The 17,733-nt window shown below is 41.6% G+C and overlaps 1 protein-coding gene and 1 pseudogene across 1 annotated transcript; one reads left to right on the plus strand and one right to left on the minus strand.

Moving 5' to 3' along the window:
- Positions 1–313: 313 nt before the first annotated feature.
- On the minus strand, positions 314–4,752 carry LOC147795782 (NXPE family member 3-like). Its single transcript, XM_087131247.1, has 3 exons — positions 3,870–4,752; positions 2,706–2,761; positions 314–1,855 (listed from the first exon to the last, which is right to left on the minus strand). The coding sequence occupies exons 1-3, from the start codon at positions 4,625–4,627 to the stop codon at positions 1,038–1,040; spliced, it is 1,632 nt and encodes a 543-aa protein (XP_086987373.1). The 5' UTR covers positions 4,628–4,752; the 3' UTR covers positions 314–1,037.
- Positions 4,753–11,073: 6,321 nt separating this feature from the next.
- LOC147795783 (NXPE family member 3-like) lies at positions 11,074–15,422 on the plus strand (annotated as a pseudogene).
- Positions 15,423–17,733: the final 2,311 nt, after the last annotated feature.

A 17,733-nucleotide genomic window follows, 5' to 3' on the forward strand; every position in this document is an offset into this window, starting at 1 on the left:
CATCTTTATCAGAATAATACAACTTTTTGTATTCAGATATAAATACTCTATTTAATCACCATAAGAAACTACTACATATTGCCACAACATTTAGGAGAAAGTTTCAAAATATTGCTTTGCTTTACCTTGACAAAATGCTTTTAGTTATAACAATGGGAAGTGAAACTATAATCAAGATTCCCACCAACCAACAACGTTGGTATTTCGCGAATTCTCCCCGTTTTTACGTAATCGGAGTCGTATTATTACGTTGAGCTCATTGTTTTTTAGTGCACCATTAAAACGTAAATAATGCTTTAAACAGGTAGGGAGATCCAACATCATCTATACTAACAACCCTGATCTATGAACTAATGTTTGTCCCATCAAACATACATGACACAAAAGGCTTTTGGGACCTGTTCTTTTCTCGAATAAAACAGGTATCTTTTTTGGCCTCAGTTTCAACTGAACAGGGTATACCAACTGATAATGTAACTATACATAAATGAAATTCAAAACTCGAAGTAAATTACGTGGCGCTTTTCAAAACAAATACCTATTTTTATTTTCCACTGCCTACCAAAAAGTCTGCTATTTATAGTTTCAAAGGATTTCACTGTAAATTATAACAATTTCTTACGAATATTCACTTCTTTTTTTACTATCTTGGCTTCTATCCTTTTCCCCCTTAGCAGAGTCTTGAATAATTCCCAGGTTCATCACAAGGATGAACTTAGTGCCGAAGAAATTAGTACCAAAGAAAACCCCGACATGAAAGACCACACTGTGCTCTTTGGTAGGGTCTTCTAACGCTTTCATCAATAGGTGCTGTTTGAAATCAGAGAAATAATGTTGGCACTTGCACCTTGGCAAATCTCTTTTATTAAAAATTGTTGGCATTTGAAAGAGAGGACAATGTGAAAGTTGACTTTCTCTTACCCTTTTGTGCCTTATAACATAGACCTCTAACATAATGACGTGAGGTTTAATTAACGTGAGTTCTCCCATGGCAGTGAGGTTGGACGCCATTAGTGTTAAACGTCCTTTAAATAGCATTATTTATTATCAAAAAAGTCAGTGTCCGTGGTTGTGTTGCTGCAAACGAAATTCAGTACCATCTTGATTTCTTCTCTTATGACCAGTTTACTCGGGTGAACATTATATCGACCTCCGTGGCTTAGAGTCATGTCCCAAACGTCAATAATGATGACGTCAGGAACGTCCCTGAAAAACGCCCTCATCGTCTGATCTAGATCGTAGGACAACAGCTCAATGTTTTCGGGCGTGTAAGGTAAACTGCCAGTGTTTGCCGACTTGATTACAACGGTAGTTTTTCCAGCACTTCTCTCTTGAAGGCGTATCATGGCATCTCTTATGGGCTCCAATCGAGATAGATAATAGGTCAGATTCGTGTATGTAAAGTGAGCCCACATGGTAAAACCGAGTACTGTGTCCCTTCCACCTGGTAGACTGTCAATTAAGTCAATTACAGAATAGATAGTAGTTGTATTAAGCCAGTTACCAAGAATCGGGTAGTAATGAAATCGAAAATCCAGTGTGATGTTGTGGACTTTGTCAAAAGCGTGTCTATGCGTTTGAATAACACCTTCCTTGGTCCATATCTTATACTCCTTCATGGCTTTTCCAAGGTGTGAGACAAGATACAAAAACCACTGCCTTATGGTGGAGTCACCGATGAAAAACAAATGCTTATTTCGAAGGCACTCGATAGTTTCCTTCAACTGGAGCTCTCTGGCAAGGCAGACCTTTGACTTCCATAAATTTCTGAAGTAGTATCCAGCGGCGTGGTTTGCTCGCTTGGGTGGAAGACCAGAATCGCAAGGCGGTAAATCCAGACAAGCAGAGTCACTCACTGAAATAAAACGCACAGGTCCTGGTTTGAAGCTTTTGTGAAACAATGGCAGTTTCTTGATAGAGTTTGCCATTATCCATTGAGGTTTTCAATTTTTTTTCGCCTGATAAATCCGCTCCATTAATTCACAAAGTCCAATTGAATAGTGGCTAGTTTAGAAAAAGATTACAGATAAATAGATAAATACGTGAAGTGAGTTAAAGTGAACAGGAGTAGAGGGATGGATGAAAGTAAAAGAATTGGGACCTAGGGAGAGAGTTGAAGCCTAAAAGAGTGGATTGATTGAAGAAAAGGAAACTACAACAGTTTACAACCACACGACAGAAAATAAATACTATTTAGTAAAACTCTGTTTAAAATAGAATAATTACCACGAGGTACAAGTGAATGATTTAACTGTACGATTTCACGGTTGATCTTAGTCCCGTGGTGATGCATCTTTGGAACGGAGCACAGTGTTTGATTTCAATGTGAATTCATGATTCCAAATTCAGTAATGTGACTTTTCTAAAAAAGGAAACCTCAACTACCTGAAACTACAATCCATTTGTATGATATGTCTTTTCTTCCTTGACGAGGCCTTAAAAAGGGTCGTTGATACTGAAAAAAACTGCCCCTTCAGATAGAGTCATTTGGAAATAAGAAATACAAAAGCACCGACGCTTTTTTGTTGTTTACAGGCGGACATCACTAAACAAGTCTCAAATTTCGATAGACTGCTGCTAGAAACACCACAATAAGGGTGGAGCAACGATCGAAAAGGTGTACCGTATGCAGTTGGTTGGAAATTGCAATATCTTAGAGGTCCTTTCAGGGCAACCTTATGTACAAAATAATAAGGATTAACTACCTTCAGACATCACTCTGACTGTTCGTACTTGGCCAGTGTTCTTCAGCATCTCTGGCCTGGAAGAAATACAAGCCAAACAAAATAAACAGACCAAACAACTGTCAAAGCAAGACATTGGTCTAGTCATAAACTCTTCCTAAGAGTGTGTGCACTTTTACTGCATTATTTGTATTGGATGCAGGTTCTGCAACTAATCTTTATACTTTCTCCCTTTAGTTCAGTCGGGTTGATTGGTAAGTTGTGAGCTTTGTGCGTTCTTTGACTCAGCTTGTCATTATAAATTAGCTATCAGTAGATAGTTTTTCATGATAAAATCAGCTATCAGTAGATAGTTCAGCTTGTCATTATGAAAATAGCTATCAGTAGATAGTTCAGCTTGTCATAATAAAAATAGCTATCAGTAGATAGTTCAACTTGTCGTAATAAAAATAGCTATCAGTAGATAGTTCAGCTTGTCATAATAAAATTAGCTATCAGTAGATAGTTCAGCTTGTCATAATACAATTAGCTATCAGTAGATAGTTCAGCTTGTCGTAATAAAAATAGCTATCAGTAGATAGTTCAGCTTGTCATAGTAAAAAAAAAGCTATCAGTAGATAGTTCAGCTTGTCATAATACAATTAGCTATCAGTAGATAGTTCCGCTTGTCATAATAAAAATAGCTATCAGTAGATAGTTCCGCTTGTCATAATAAAATTAGCTATCAGTAGATAGTTCAGCTTGTCATAGTAAAAATAGCTATCAGTAGATAGTCCAGCTTGTCATAATAATTAGCTATCAGTAGATAGTTCCGCTTGTCATAATAAAAATAGCTATCCGTAGATAGTTCAGCTTGTCATGATAAAAATAGCTATCAGTAGATAGTTCAGCTTGTCATAATAAAATCAGCTATCAGTAGATAGTTCAGCTTGTTATAATAAAATTAGCTATCGGTAGATAGCTCCGCTTTTCATAATAAAATTAGCTATCAGTAGATACTTCAGCTTGTCTTAATAATTAGCTATCAGTAGATAGTTCAGCTTGTCATAATAAAAATAGCTATCAGTAGATAGTTCAGCTTGTCATGATAAAAATAGCTATCGGTAGATAGTTCAGCTTGTCATAATACAATTAGCTATCAGTAGATAGTTCAGCTTGTCATATTGGAAGTGGCTTTATACTAACTTTGCTAACGATACTTTTTCGTCTTGCAGCGCTTGTTGAAGATAACTGTTTCCTCTTTCTATGTTACCACGATGCTGACTACGATTGGAGCAGGACAGAGTTTTGGGCTTCAGGCAATACCAAGTCGAACCTATCCTAGGGTCAGAAAAATCACAAACTTCTGCTTTCGACGCGAATGACAACCCTTTTGCCGCTTTATCGACGTAAATATCCTTCGTAATGTGACACGGTGTCACTTCGATAGTTTGGTCGTCAGTGAATATGGCGTCGTAGGCGAACCTGTAAGGTATTTGGTCCCTGATTTTACGCACTGAATAAGACTGCTCGGAGCTGAGAACGAACCATACGAACGGCTCGACTTCCCCGGCCCAGTGTAGCGTGAAGAGAGCGGTGTATGAACCGTTACCATAGTCGATCACCTCGTTTGCCGGGGTACTAGCGCGTAGTGAGGCTGTTTGCAGGTAGGGCCACATAAAATCACCTCCACTGGTCTTTGTCTTGTTCGCATTGTCCCTCGCTTCGATGTACAACGCCAGCTGATCACATACATTGTAACTTGCCTTGGGGTACTGGATGTAGAAAAAGGAGTTCCCAGCGACTGTTGGGTTCAAAAGTGTTGCTGGTGTAACATTCGGCAATTTAGCGAGGTAATTGGAGATGACATTTTGTACAGAGCCAAGCATACGTGCAGAGAACTTTCTTTGAGATGGTAGTGGATGTGGCAACTGGAAAGGAAAAAGAAAACAACAATTTTGCATTCGGTGTAGGGGTCCAGTGTGTTTTGTACGTGCATGTACAGGATGTTCACCGCCGTAAAACTTCCGTTCAAAGAATTTTAAACATTCTGCCAGAGCTCAAACCATATACAAGTACAGGGAAACCGACGTAAAACACTCTAATTCAAAGGAGTAAAAATTCAGCTAGGGACAAACAGAGTCTTCTTCTCGTATCGATCAAATCTTGGTAGCCATAGTAAGCTAAATGCAAGACTGTTAGGACGTGGGCACCCTCTCTCTCCATTAGTGTCCAAAGGTTAAGTTGGACCAACGCCCACTTCCAATGTACACGATGCAATCATTAACACAATAGTCCGCCTACACAGCTCACCCACTATATACAGTCCTTTGTTTAGGAATTATCACCCACAACCCGGTGGCAGGTACGGTCCTTTTAATTAGTGATTATCGCTTCCTACTTCTTAATTGCTTTTGGACCTCCCTGTAGGCCCGTCTGTATTTGTCCATGACGTCACACCTTCACCTCATCCACTATTTTTTATCATAAGCAAGGTCAAATTGTGCCAAAAATTTTTTACCCCGTTCTATGCTTTATTCCTATTTTATCTCATACACCAGGATCAACCTGTGCCAGACTTCCTGACCTTATGCCTATCCCTTACCAAAAGTCAACCTGTGCAGAATTTTTCACCCTACACCTCATTCCTTTTCATATCAATACCATATTATTATTATACTTATGCATATTAATCCCACCATCTCCAAAGGTCAAAGTGTGCTCAACTGAACCCCTCCACTACTGTCGCGTATACACATGCAGCGGGGCACTGTATCCTCAATTGAGATCGAGTTCGTGAGACGATGACCTCATTGGTTCCCACACAACTCGTTTTCACTTGAGATAGCCACAATAGGGAACCAGTTAATGTCATGCATTTCGCGAGCAGCACGGAGGACAGGCAGCATGACGGACTACCAGTACGCGGCCCGGCCGTCTTTTCATGTCTCACAGTTGGGTATTGCGTTAAGCTTTGACTTCTTAACGTGTCAAATGGAAGTTGGAAGTAGTGCAAATATAAAATTAGTGGATGGAAGGGTGAAAAGGTTCAATAAATACCTGCTGAAATAAAAAGAAACAGTGATAGATGTTTCGTTTCGAACTGTCTTTACGCTCCGGGGAAGATCGATGTCAAGCACAGTGTATCGTGTGCCACAAGATAATATATGATCCCCTACGTTGCGCACTTCGACATTCACTTGAATTGTCTTCCCTCATGCAGTGCTGCCACACTCCTTGTTAAAAAAGTGCATTTTGTTAACTATAACTCTCATAATATATGTTGTTGAACCTTCAGTGTCATGAAATTTCCTCCGAAATTCAAAAATGGCGGAGCCTGGAAATTGGGCACGGGAATTTAGTTGAGTCTTTGCCAACGATGAGCACTTGAAACCAAATTCCGAAAATCCCTCGTAAACATTAAAGAGATTTTTTGACGCTGATAAATTCTGCTCAGCTGTTATTCGCCCCGCATTCCTAACCACTAGTTTGTCAGAAAAATATTTAAGTATTTCGGGCGTATTTTAAAGCGTTATTTTGGACTTCAGAAAAAAATCGAAAAATCAAGTCAAAATAAACATTTTATCCGAACTTTGTTGCGGGCAGAAGCTTTTGTAAAATCAAGATGTTTTAATCAGAATGTAGAAAGTTTGATACAGTTTTAATTATAATGAAATTATAGGTAAAGATATCTCTTGCAAGGCACTACTGGAGGCAAAACATCCAAATGGACCACATTAAAGAATATCAACATATTCTTTCGCTAGTAAGCCATGACAAGCCGGACAAGAAAACCAAAACAAGTGTTTACACATTTGCAAGCAAAATAAAGGTCGGATTCTTTCATCAGTATAGTTCATCAGAAGAAGTGGCAGGATACTCAGGTGTTTTTAGCCTTTAATGTTCATCATGTGCAGCCGTTTTAAGACAGATCCCGTGCGCAGGTATTTTACCAGTATTTAGGTACTAGCTTTACGACTACTTTACTCGATTTCCGGCCCTACACTGAGAATCCACTGCAAGCCCTGATTATTTTCTGACTTACTTTTTTGCTCTGAAAATTATTTGAAAGGCAATTGTTGAAGACTTGTTTATTGTTTTCTTTTATATGGATATTCAGTGAATTTATGCAGTATCATTGTGAAAAAAAAACCTGCTATACAAAACTAGGCAATTGCTTTGCAAACAAATATTTGCACAGCAGTTTTTACTACGCAAATATTTTAAGGAAATCGAACACTGATGACAACGCCCCGCTGTAAACTAACAACTCATCAGAATTGGAGAGCTTTACGGTCAACCATGTTCTCCCACTCCCTGTGTTTTTATTATTGAGGGGAGTGGCTTGCAGTAATTGATTGTGATAAGGTGAAATTTGTTGGAAAGAAAAAGGCTGGGCACAAAAACCAAGCCGAGTTAGTTTCTGACCACGTTCTGGAGAAGTATGCTCGCAATGTTCAGCATACGCCAATTATGAACACACACACCTCGGTATAAAAGAAAATATTTCGTATAGCTTATTTGTCTACGTGGCGTCGGACTCTCGTACAAGTATACGATTCCTCAAAATGTAACGTATAATCTGAAACCAAGTGCTTGATAAGTCAACGAAAAAAGGTCAAAATCGACTCGGCGACTGGTATCAAGAAAGGTCGTAAATTCACGAGAAAATGTTCTTACCTTCACATGGCCAGTGGTGAAATACGACGCCATAAGGTACGCCATACCCACTAACACAAGCCACATTATCAAACCTCTCATGGATGGTTTCCTTCTCCAAACATCTGCACTATTGTTCAAATCTTTGACTTCGATGGAACGCATGTTTCTTGCCATTTTTTTCACTTCTTAGGAGATACGACTTGCGCAAATCCCCGGTCCGATACAAATCCAAGCACCAAAGAACAGACTTTCCGCAGCTTACATATTCGGGACCGCGGCGAGCCTTTCACGGCGTTTGCGTTTACAGTGTTTCACTGCGCGTATCTAGTCCTCCATCGAACACTCTCGCCATCAGAGGAATATGATTATAGTTACGATGCACTACAGTATACGTGCCCATCAGACAGAAAATAATAGCGCCATCTGGTGTCAGTCAATTAGATTTTTGTTTTTCGTGTTTCACTGGCAATTCAACATTATCAGAGCTACCCATGCGAATTCTATTATTCATCTTTCTCCCAAAACACCCCCAAAATAATAATTAAATCATGCACACAGCTCTAAACCTAGTCAACGCATCTATGCAATACAGGTCCCCATTCTAGGTTTTTGGGAAGGAAATTACCCCGAGTTGGAGGCCACAAGTCCCGAACTCGGCATTTATAGGAACAATTCTGTGATCGGTCCTGGCACCTTTTATTATAAACACACCGCGAAGATCACGAAGATGAATGAGCTCAAGGGTATAAAATCCACCCATTTAGTACAATGCACCCATTAGAGCGAGCAATCAAAGATCATGGTCAGTAGACCTTCCACGATGACATGGGTTTTAAATGCCTACCATTCGACAGAAGCAGTCTTTTCCACACCGGCACTTTTCGTCACGGTCCAAATCGGGCCATTGGGGTAGCGACATCGAAAATAATATTTTGCGAAAACAGCACCTTTGCAAATGACATTTTTTCATTGGCCTCCGCCCTGCACCTCAAAATACGATGTCCCCATTTTGTTTTAGCTCACACTTTGCGTAATGAACTGTATTTTCCCTGCCTGGATGACATCACAGCAACAGCGCCCTCATTTGTCCAGGAAAGCGTGTATCATTTTAAAGGTTTTAAGAAATGTAACCGCTGCAAGGGAAAATTGGTGATGTACGTATATGAAACCCATACGTCATCTGAGGGTTATGCATTCGGCACTTAAATAGATGTTGAAGTCTACAAAAATTACTTATTGTGAAAATTCTTGTGCTTGTTGTGGAGAGGTGAGGAGTCTGACCCTCAGTAGATGCCACTCCACTCGGTGAGCGACCAGAGGAAAAGCAATTGTACTGACACGCAGGGCTTGAGACTAGCCTAGACGAAGGAAAGGACAAAGATGAAACACGGCAAAAGATCTGCGTCGAACCAAGGGCCCGAGAGTCGATCTTAATGGTCATAGGGCCCAATTTCATGGCTCTTGCTTACCGTTAGTGAGAAATCACCGCAAATTATGACAGACAATTCTGCGCTTACTGTGAGCGTATTTCGCGGTAGAGCTTTGCTGATGCCTGAACCTATACGACTATGGCAGCTAATACATGTACATGTCCCAGGTTCGCTTTCTAGCATTATGCCGCTGTGGCAGTGCAGCATGCCAGTCACAGCCCATACAGCCGAGACCCGTCAACACATGACTGTACATATGCAATCCACTTGCTCTATGCTGATAGCGACCATATGGGTCCTTTGGGGACACTGATCTTTCAACAGACCGTATACCCTACAGTGGTTTGTGGTAGGTTAAACGGACTGGGCAGTCTTTAAGCACATTGATGACTACGAGGAATTTCAGCTTAATTCGACAAAAAATAAACAGTTATTTTTTTAATACGAAAATGTGGATAATAAAAGCACCACACCGTTGAGTCTCTTTGTGGCGGACCAGCGGACTGGCCTGATCGGAGATGGAATTGACCTGGCTAACCCCACAAATATATTTATTTAACCTTATGCAAGAATAAGCGGCTATCCAAACGCAAGGGGGGATATCAGTTAACGAACGGTGGACTATGCCTTAGGGGCTGTTCGTTTGGTGGAAGTTTACCACCGCTCTGTGATTAAGTAATTGATTCCAAGGTCAATAAAGGTTACAACGAATGTCAATACCAGGGATACAGGACTGCACTAAATCTCACTGTGACCAACAATTTCTAATGCAGTGATGGGTTTATTCAAACTAAGAGCACCAGTAATCGTTTACACACAAAGGCAGTGAATTACAGGTGTATGTAGAAACCCCCACCCACTTTATTCAGTTTAATTAGAAGGTGATTACCGTAGTCCTCACTGAACTGTAATGGAAACCTGCACCTATAGTAAACCTCGTCGAGGAAAGCAAGCTCTCAGACCAGGACTGCAATTAACCGTCGCTATGCCAACAAGCACGGAACAACGTAATCCCTCCAAGTCTAAGCTTCGCTAATTCCCTAATTAACTGGTTCACTCGGGTTCCCTAGCCCTGTAGTCCACTAAAACTCCTTAAATAAACCGGACTGTCTCCCGGTCTTCGACCAGATCTTTAAAAACTGGCAGCTCCCGCAACTGCAAACGTACACTAACCGATCGCACCAGACGCACTTGAGGTAGCCCCCAACACAAGTGGTCAGTTTAGGAACACTCAGTGGTCGACTCAACTCTGCAGAACTCTTGTCAACACGCTGCCATCTCGCGAAGTCCCGGCAACGCACACGGCCATCGCCCAGACCTAAGGTAGTGCGCGCTTTTAATTGGCTGCTGCGGCATGCATAATGCATAACCTAGGTTTACATGAATTATTCATAAGGAAGACTATATACGAATTTCTACAGCTACCCTGTTTCGCCACAACACCCCCCTCCTTGTCTCAGGGCTCTTTCGATTGTGTTATGGACAGAATCACCCTCGTTTGGGACCATGTGAGTGAGCTTTCAAAAAGGAACAAAGTTACGTGGGTGTAAATCCCGGGGAATGGGTGTATATATTCCCCCCCCCCTCGTTTTTGTGGTGAGCAAAAACCCAATGTTGATTGTAAAGAGGGGAGGTTTTCACTTATCACTTAAAAAACAATTTCAAAAACCTATAAATTGCAATTCTAAATAATTAATTCTAAATAATTGTATCTGTACTCTGAATTAAATTCTCTGTGTTAAAATCCCTTTTCTTTTGGGCCTTCTTACCGTATGAACCCCGATCTGGGACACGAGAGGGCGCATGATTTGCCTACCAACGTTGCCCTTGACCGTTACATTATGAGGCATGACTAGCCGTATCTAGTTCTTGTTTATCAGTTGCAAACCACAGAAAAAAGTTTAGGAATGGGATCCAGACAACACTTTTCGAAACTTTGTTGTAATATCAAAGAAAAAAATCTTGAAAGCATTGTACATTGTATTTGTGATGGAAGGGGACTGAATAGTTGTTGATCCTAAATCACGATTAAGCATCATAAGCCTGTTCTTTTACTTCCAAAGTTTTTTCGTACCTCGGGCAAAACACATCACCGAAAACCTCTACTAGACCTCGGATATGGTTCTGTTTAAGGAAAGACTTAGCACAAAACTTGGGGACGGGGTTCACCTCAAACATCCTCTCCTGCTGGTCAAAATGTGCACAAAGAGATCAACCCTCCTTCTCCCATAGATTTGCCCCTGCTCCAAAGTCTCACTTCTCTTACATTTCAAACAATTTTAACAACTGTTTGTCTTTTTCTTTACAGTTGTCATATCCACAACCGTCTCAAAGAAAGGTTTCTGCACGTATGCGTGACTCTGTACGAAATATCAACTCCAATAACCTCGCTAAATTGCCGATTGTTACTTCACCAGCAACACACTCAGCAGTCGCTGGGAACTCCTTTTTCTACATCCGGGACCCCAGGCAAGTTACAATGTATGTGATCAGCTGGCGTTGTACATCGAAGCGAGGGACAATACGAACAAGACGAAGACCAGAGGAGGTGATTTTATGTGGCCCTACCTGCAAACAGCCTCACTACGCGCTAGTACCCCGGCAGACGAGGTGATCGACCATGGTAACGGTTCATACATCGCCCTCTTCACGTTAAACTGGGCCGGAGAAATTGAGCCGTTTGTACGGTTCGTCCTCAGCTCCGAGCAGGCTTATTTAGTGCGTAAAATCAGGGACCAAATACCTTACAGGTTCGCTTACGATGCCATGTTCACTGACGGCAAAACCATTGAAGTGACACCGTGCTATATTACGAAGGATATTTACGTCGATAAAGCGGCGAAAGGGTTGTCATTCGCTTCGAAAGGAGAAGTTTGTGATTCTTCTGATTCTAGGACAGGTTCAAATTGGTATTGCCTCAAGCCAAAATCTCTGTCATTTTCCCATCGCAGTCAGCATTGTGGTAACATAGAAAGAGGAAACAGTTATCTTCAACAAGCGTTGCAGGTCGAAAGTTTATCGATAGCAAAGTGAGTATATATAGGCTATTTACTGATAACCAATTAAATTTATTATGACAAGCTGAGTTAATGAATAGAGCTCACCGCCCACCGATCAACCCCATTGAACTCCAGAAAGACAACTTACACAATGACGATCAGAACTGGTTATAGGTGAGTTGCGACCCGAGGGTCTACATTGTTGTAACCAAAATTGCAGAGTGTAATTATATTAGTACAAAGGCACAATTAGTGCGGAAAAGCTGCATGCTGTATACAAAACGAACAGTCATTTTGGTTGTAAAGTCTGAACTTGGCGCTGCACACAGCTCTGACAAAGACCACTCAAGAGCACACGCAAGCTGGGCAAGAATTGATCCGATTAACTTCTTGTTTTGTTTGTTTCTTGTTTTCTCACTTTTTCCACAGACCGGAGATGCTAAGGAACACTGGGGAAGTGCAAACGGTCAAAGTGGTGTCTACAGGTAGTTTATTCTCGCAAATTTCTTCCTACTGATTATACCTTTCCGATAGATGCTCCTCTGTTATTGCTATGTTCCTAGAAGCTAAATAGACTTGATGTACTGATGTACAGGTAAAATGCAGTCAGCCTATATACTGTAAATACCGCAGTGTGGAAACGGCTCTTCTACGAGTTTACAACGATGTTCTGCTCTCTGCTGGTAAGGGTCAAGAGGCTTTTCTTGTGCATCTTGATTACGCGGCAGCTTTTGACACGATTGATCACCATATCATGATACAACGCTTACATCATTGCTTTGGCATCTACGACTCTGCCTTGGTATGGTTCACCTATATTTCGCAAATTGTCAACAACCTGTACTTATATCAATAAGATTTCATCTCTCCCCATAATGTAAACACCGGAGTGCCTCAGAGTTCTGTCCTAGATCCACTATGCTTCACATAATTATAAACATCCCAGCTGGAAGAACTCAGTGCATCATATGGCGTCAGCTGCATGATCTACGCTGATGATATTCAACTTTACGTCACCATGACAGAACAACAGCGTCCTTACACTTTTCAACGATTGGAGTCATGCCTCACACACACACATGCAATTTTGGACCACGGCCAAAAAGCTCAAATTGAATAGAGACAAAACTGAAGTCTTCAACATTACCTCTCAGTTTAAGCAACATACTCCAATTGAAAGTATCTGCATCTCAGACTCCTACACCCTACCTGTCACTAGCACCCGCGACCTTACAACCATTTTTACGCCAAACCTTGGAATGCAAAACCAAGTCAACAACATATGTCGCTCTTCTTACTTAGCTCTCCACAAGATACGACAAATTCCAAAAAAGCTTTTCCACGCTTTTATCTCTTGCCGCCTCGATTTCTGCAATAGTCTATTACACCGTATTCTCAAACTTAGAATCTTCAGTGCATTTAGAATTCCGCCGCCAGACATGTTACACGTTCATCATCTAGGCAACATATAACTGCTATTCTTTGCACTTTTCACTGGTTACCTGTCAATGAGCGAATCGCTTTCAAAGCTCTACTCCTCACAAATGCAGCCATGGGTCAGCATCAGAATGCATAAGTCTGTGAATTATACCAGCCACGACGCACAGTACACCAGTCACTCCACTAAGACTCATGGACATCGCTCCTTCATGCATGCATCACCATCACTTTGCGAATCTCTCCTACACCACATCAGAGCTGTCAATACCTAAAATGAATTTAAAACACTCCTTAAACCTTACCTGTTCAATTCATTGCCTTTAATTGTTGTTTCTTGTGAAGCGCATCCCGACTTTGGTGTGATACGCTACATAATAACTGTGTTATTATAAGTAGTGGCAGTAGTAGTGGCAGAGGTAGTGGCAGTGGTAGTGGCAGTGGTAGTGGCAGTGGTAGTGGCAGTGGCAGTGGTAGTGGTAGTGGCAGTGGTAGTGGCAGTGGTAGTGGCAGTGGTAGTGGCAGTGGCAGTGGTAGTGGCAGTGGCAGTGGCAGTGGTAGTGGCAGTGGTAGTGGTACTGGCAAGGGTAGTGGTAGTGGCAGTGGCAGTGGTAGTGGCAGTGGTAGTGGTAGTGGCAATGGTAGTGGTAGTGGTAGTGGCAGTGGTAGTGGCAGTGGCAGTGGTAGTGGCAGTGGCAGTGGTAGTGGTAGTGGTAGTGGCAGTGGTAGTGGCAGTGGTAGTGGCAGTGGCAGTGGTAGTGGCAGTGGTAGTGGCAGTGGTAGTGGTAGTGGCAGTGGTAGTGGCAGTGGCAGTGGTAGTGGGAGTGGTAGTGGTAGTGGCAGTGGTAGTGGCAGTGGTAGTGGCAGTGGTAGTAGTAGTGGTAGTGGTAGTGGTAGTGGTAGTGGTAGTGGCAGTGGCAGTGGCAGTAGTACTGGTAGTGGTAGTGGCAGTGGCAGTGGCAGTGGTAGTGGCAGTGGCAGTGGTAGTGGTAGTGGCAGTGGCAGTGGCAGGGGTAGTGGTAGTGGTAGTGGTAGTTGTAGTGGCAGTGGCAGTGGTAGTGGTAGTGGTAGTGGCAGTGGCAGTGGTAGTGGCAGTGGCAGTGGTAGTGGCAGTGGTAGTGGTATTGGTAGTGGCAGTGGTAGTGGCAGTAGCAGTAGTAATAAATATTTATTTCTAACTGCCTCCATTTTACAACTTTTTTTTTTTGTAATTAACCTCTATTCGATTTCCAAGTGTATTATACATAGTGTATTTAATCGGGAGTATACGTGTTTTATGTTTTTATACCAAGCAGAATCGGACGTTTTACAGGATGATAATGAAACTAAAGTGAATTTATCTTTTTAAAAACTTATTTGAAACCTGAAACTCACAATCGAAAAATGCCATTATTTCACAGAATCTTTACGCCAGGACTTATGTGTCTTATTCATTTCAGTGAGTGACTCTACTTGTCTGGATATACCGCCTTGCAGTCCCGGTCTTCCATCCAAGCGAACCAATCATGCCGCTGGATACTACTACAAAGATTCGTGGAAGTCAAAAGTCTGCCTTGCCAGAGAACTCCAGTTGAAGGGAAACCATCGAGTGCCTTCGAAATAAGCATTTGTTTTTCATTGGCGACTCCACCTTAAGGCAGTGGTTCGAGTATCTCGTCCCACATCTTGGACAAACCATGAAGGAGCATACATCGACTGCGGACAGAGTCACACAAACGCTTCGGCACGCTCAAGACAACAAAAACAACATCACAATAGATTTTAGATTTCACTTTTATCCAATTCGTGGTAGGTGGACAAATACAACTACTATTTATTCTGCAATTGACTTGATTGACAGTCTACCAGGTGGAAGGGACACAGTACTCGGTTTTACCATGTGGGCTCATTTCGTATACACGAATCTGACCTATTATTTATCTCGATTTGAGCCCATAAGAGATGCAATTATACGGCTTCAGACGAGAGGGATTGGAAAAGCTACCATTATCATCAAGTCGGCGAACACTGGCGCTCTATCGTACACGCGGGAAACCAACGAACTGTTCTTTTACGGTCTTGGTCAGACAATGACAGCGTTTTTCGGGGACGATTCTGACGTCACCATTCTCGACGTTTGGGACATGACTCTAAGCCACTGGTCTGGATATCACATTCACCCCTCTGAAGTGGTCATAAGAGAAGAAATAAAGATGGTGCTAAATTTTGTTTGCAGAAATACAACTGTCTAGCATTGAACTTTTGCCTGTATAGAGGCTTTGCATGGTAGCTATCTTGCAGGGCAGTTCTTTTGTTCCACAGGGAAACCTCCTCTGTGCCTACCCTCTTGAACAAAAGCACTGGCCCACAAGATGGCAGTCGTGCAACCGTCTATACTACTTCGCAGTGTACAGCATCAAACAAAACAAATAAGAGCGTTAGATGGTCCTTTGAAATGGCACTGTGTGGTCATTTAGGTTGAGCCTTTCTGTATTACTAAGAACTTTGATGTTTTGTTTTGTAGCATGAACAACGTGCTTTATTATTGTGTGTAGTATTGTTGAATGGCTGGCCTTGCACAAGCTTTTGTTTTTTAGGTCTTGCATCCTCTTCTAAAGTTGATATTCTAATCTTTATATTTGTATACCTACCGTGATCTTTATAACGAGAAGAGGATATAATAATAAACTAAAACAAAAACGGCCAAGAACATTTTTATTCCCATTCATTAAAAGACTTTTTTGTCAGAGAGTCAAAAAAGTCATTGTATAATGGATTTTAGTGAAAAAATAGCAAGTAATTTACTTTCATTTTCCCAAAGCATCCCTGTCCATTTTATAATATTTTCTTGGTGCAAGTTGCCCAAATGACTCTTGACCAATTAGAATCAATTAAACTGCATGTCTCGTATCCACGTGCCAGCGGGCATTATCACTTCTCAATGGGCATCTTCAAATAATTGAATTGTTCAATAGGGAGACTGTCTGAGGTATTTATGAATACGGACTTTAAAACCAAGGACTTTCTTTATTTCAGCCTTCCAACCGACCGACGGACCGACCCACAACGTGAAGGTAGAAATTATGGGAACGATTGGAAAAAAGCTACGGACTCAATCGTCTATAGCCGTACCAGTTGGATCGCTATTAGGAATGGAACTTACACTTGGCTCCCCAACTATTGCAAAATTACTAGACACTAAATGTCGCCCCATTACACACAGTGGCACATTTGTTCGGAGCTCTAGAAGTGCAATCCTACTTGTCAAGATCCTGACATATTTTATCTGAGGATGACGACATCCTGGAATGGAGATGACAACCACCAGATATAAAATATCATAGGATGACGACATCGTAAAAGTGATATAATGAAATTATTTGTCGATGAGTGCCTTGTCAAACCACCAGGTGGCCTGGTGCTAGTGTTTTTCAATGCATTGTTCTCCTGTTGTCATACATGATATTAATTAGTTTGATAAAAATCATGATGTCTCACCGCCTGTTAGAGGTAAAGTAAAGTAGACATCACACGTGTTGGATGTCTCTGGATGATGACATCCTGAGATAATGATTATCTCAGGATGTCGTCATCCGACTTTGAAGATTTCGTCATCCCATGATAATTATCTGAGGATGGCATCATCCAACTTTTATGATATCATCATCCAGTGATAAATTATCTCAGGATGACGACATCTTGCCTTTATTATGTCGTCATCCCGAGAAAAATATGTCAGGATTTCAACAAGTCGGATGGCACTTCCAGAGCTCCCTACATTTGTGTACCGGTTTGATCGCTATTTAGTTGAATTGTTAACGAACTTACACTTCGCTCCCTAACTATTGCAAAATCAACCGAACCTGAATGTCGCCCCAATACACACAGTGGCAATATGTGTGCCAGGTTTTGCAATGCGACGATCCTACTTCACGGAGGACTGGTTCAACGTTAAGCCACCTGTCGCTCCGTTGAGTAGAAGAAGTGAAAAGGCACGGCGAGAATGACGTCCGACGGCGAACTTTCCATAGGCTTCACAGATACAAACTACTGTACCAATGTCTGGAGGGGGAGGTTGCTACTGTGGCTGGTGTTAGTGGCTGTGGCGTGCCTTATGCTGGAGTTTTTCAGCAGTGGCCATGTAAAGGTGAGAACGTTCTAGCGAACTTTACGATTTTCCTTTGGCGCATAGAGGAAATTTTTGACAGTTATTTCAGGATGAGGATCTCCTCTTGGATACCTATGCGTTTTCTAACTGAATCATTTAACTCTTGGCTTGAGAATTTACAAGATATTTTGAGGTATTGTTGTTTTAAACGAGTTTGACTCCCAGAATTTGATAAAACTACGAATTATAGACCAAACTTTGATGCATAAGGATGTATTCATAATTGAAGCGTCCTGTATATTACTAGCACACTCTCCACCATGTGACCCAGAATCTATGCTTTGAATAGGACCTCTCTGGCCGGGGATTTGTGCCCAGCGTGTATATCTCTTCGCCAATTTTCAACCAATCGTATCCAATTACTGTTTTCAAACTGCACCGGGGGAGGGTCGACA

This window comes from Acanthaster planci, linkage group LG21 (assembly GCF_054643075.1).
Source record: "Acanthaster planci isolate LZ-2023a linkage group LG21, COTS_SCS, whole genome shotgun sequence".
Taxonomy (NCBI): Eukaryota; Metazoa; Echinodermata; class Asteroidea; order Valvatida; family Acanthasteridae; genus Acanthaster; species Acanthaster planci.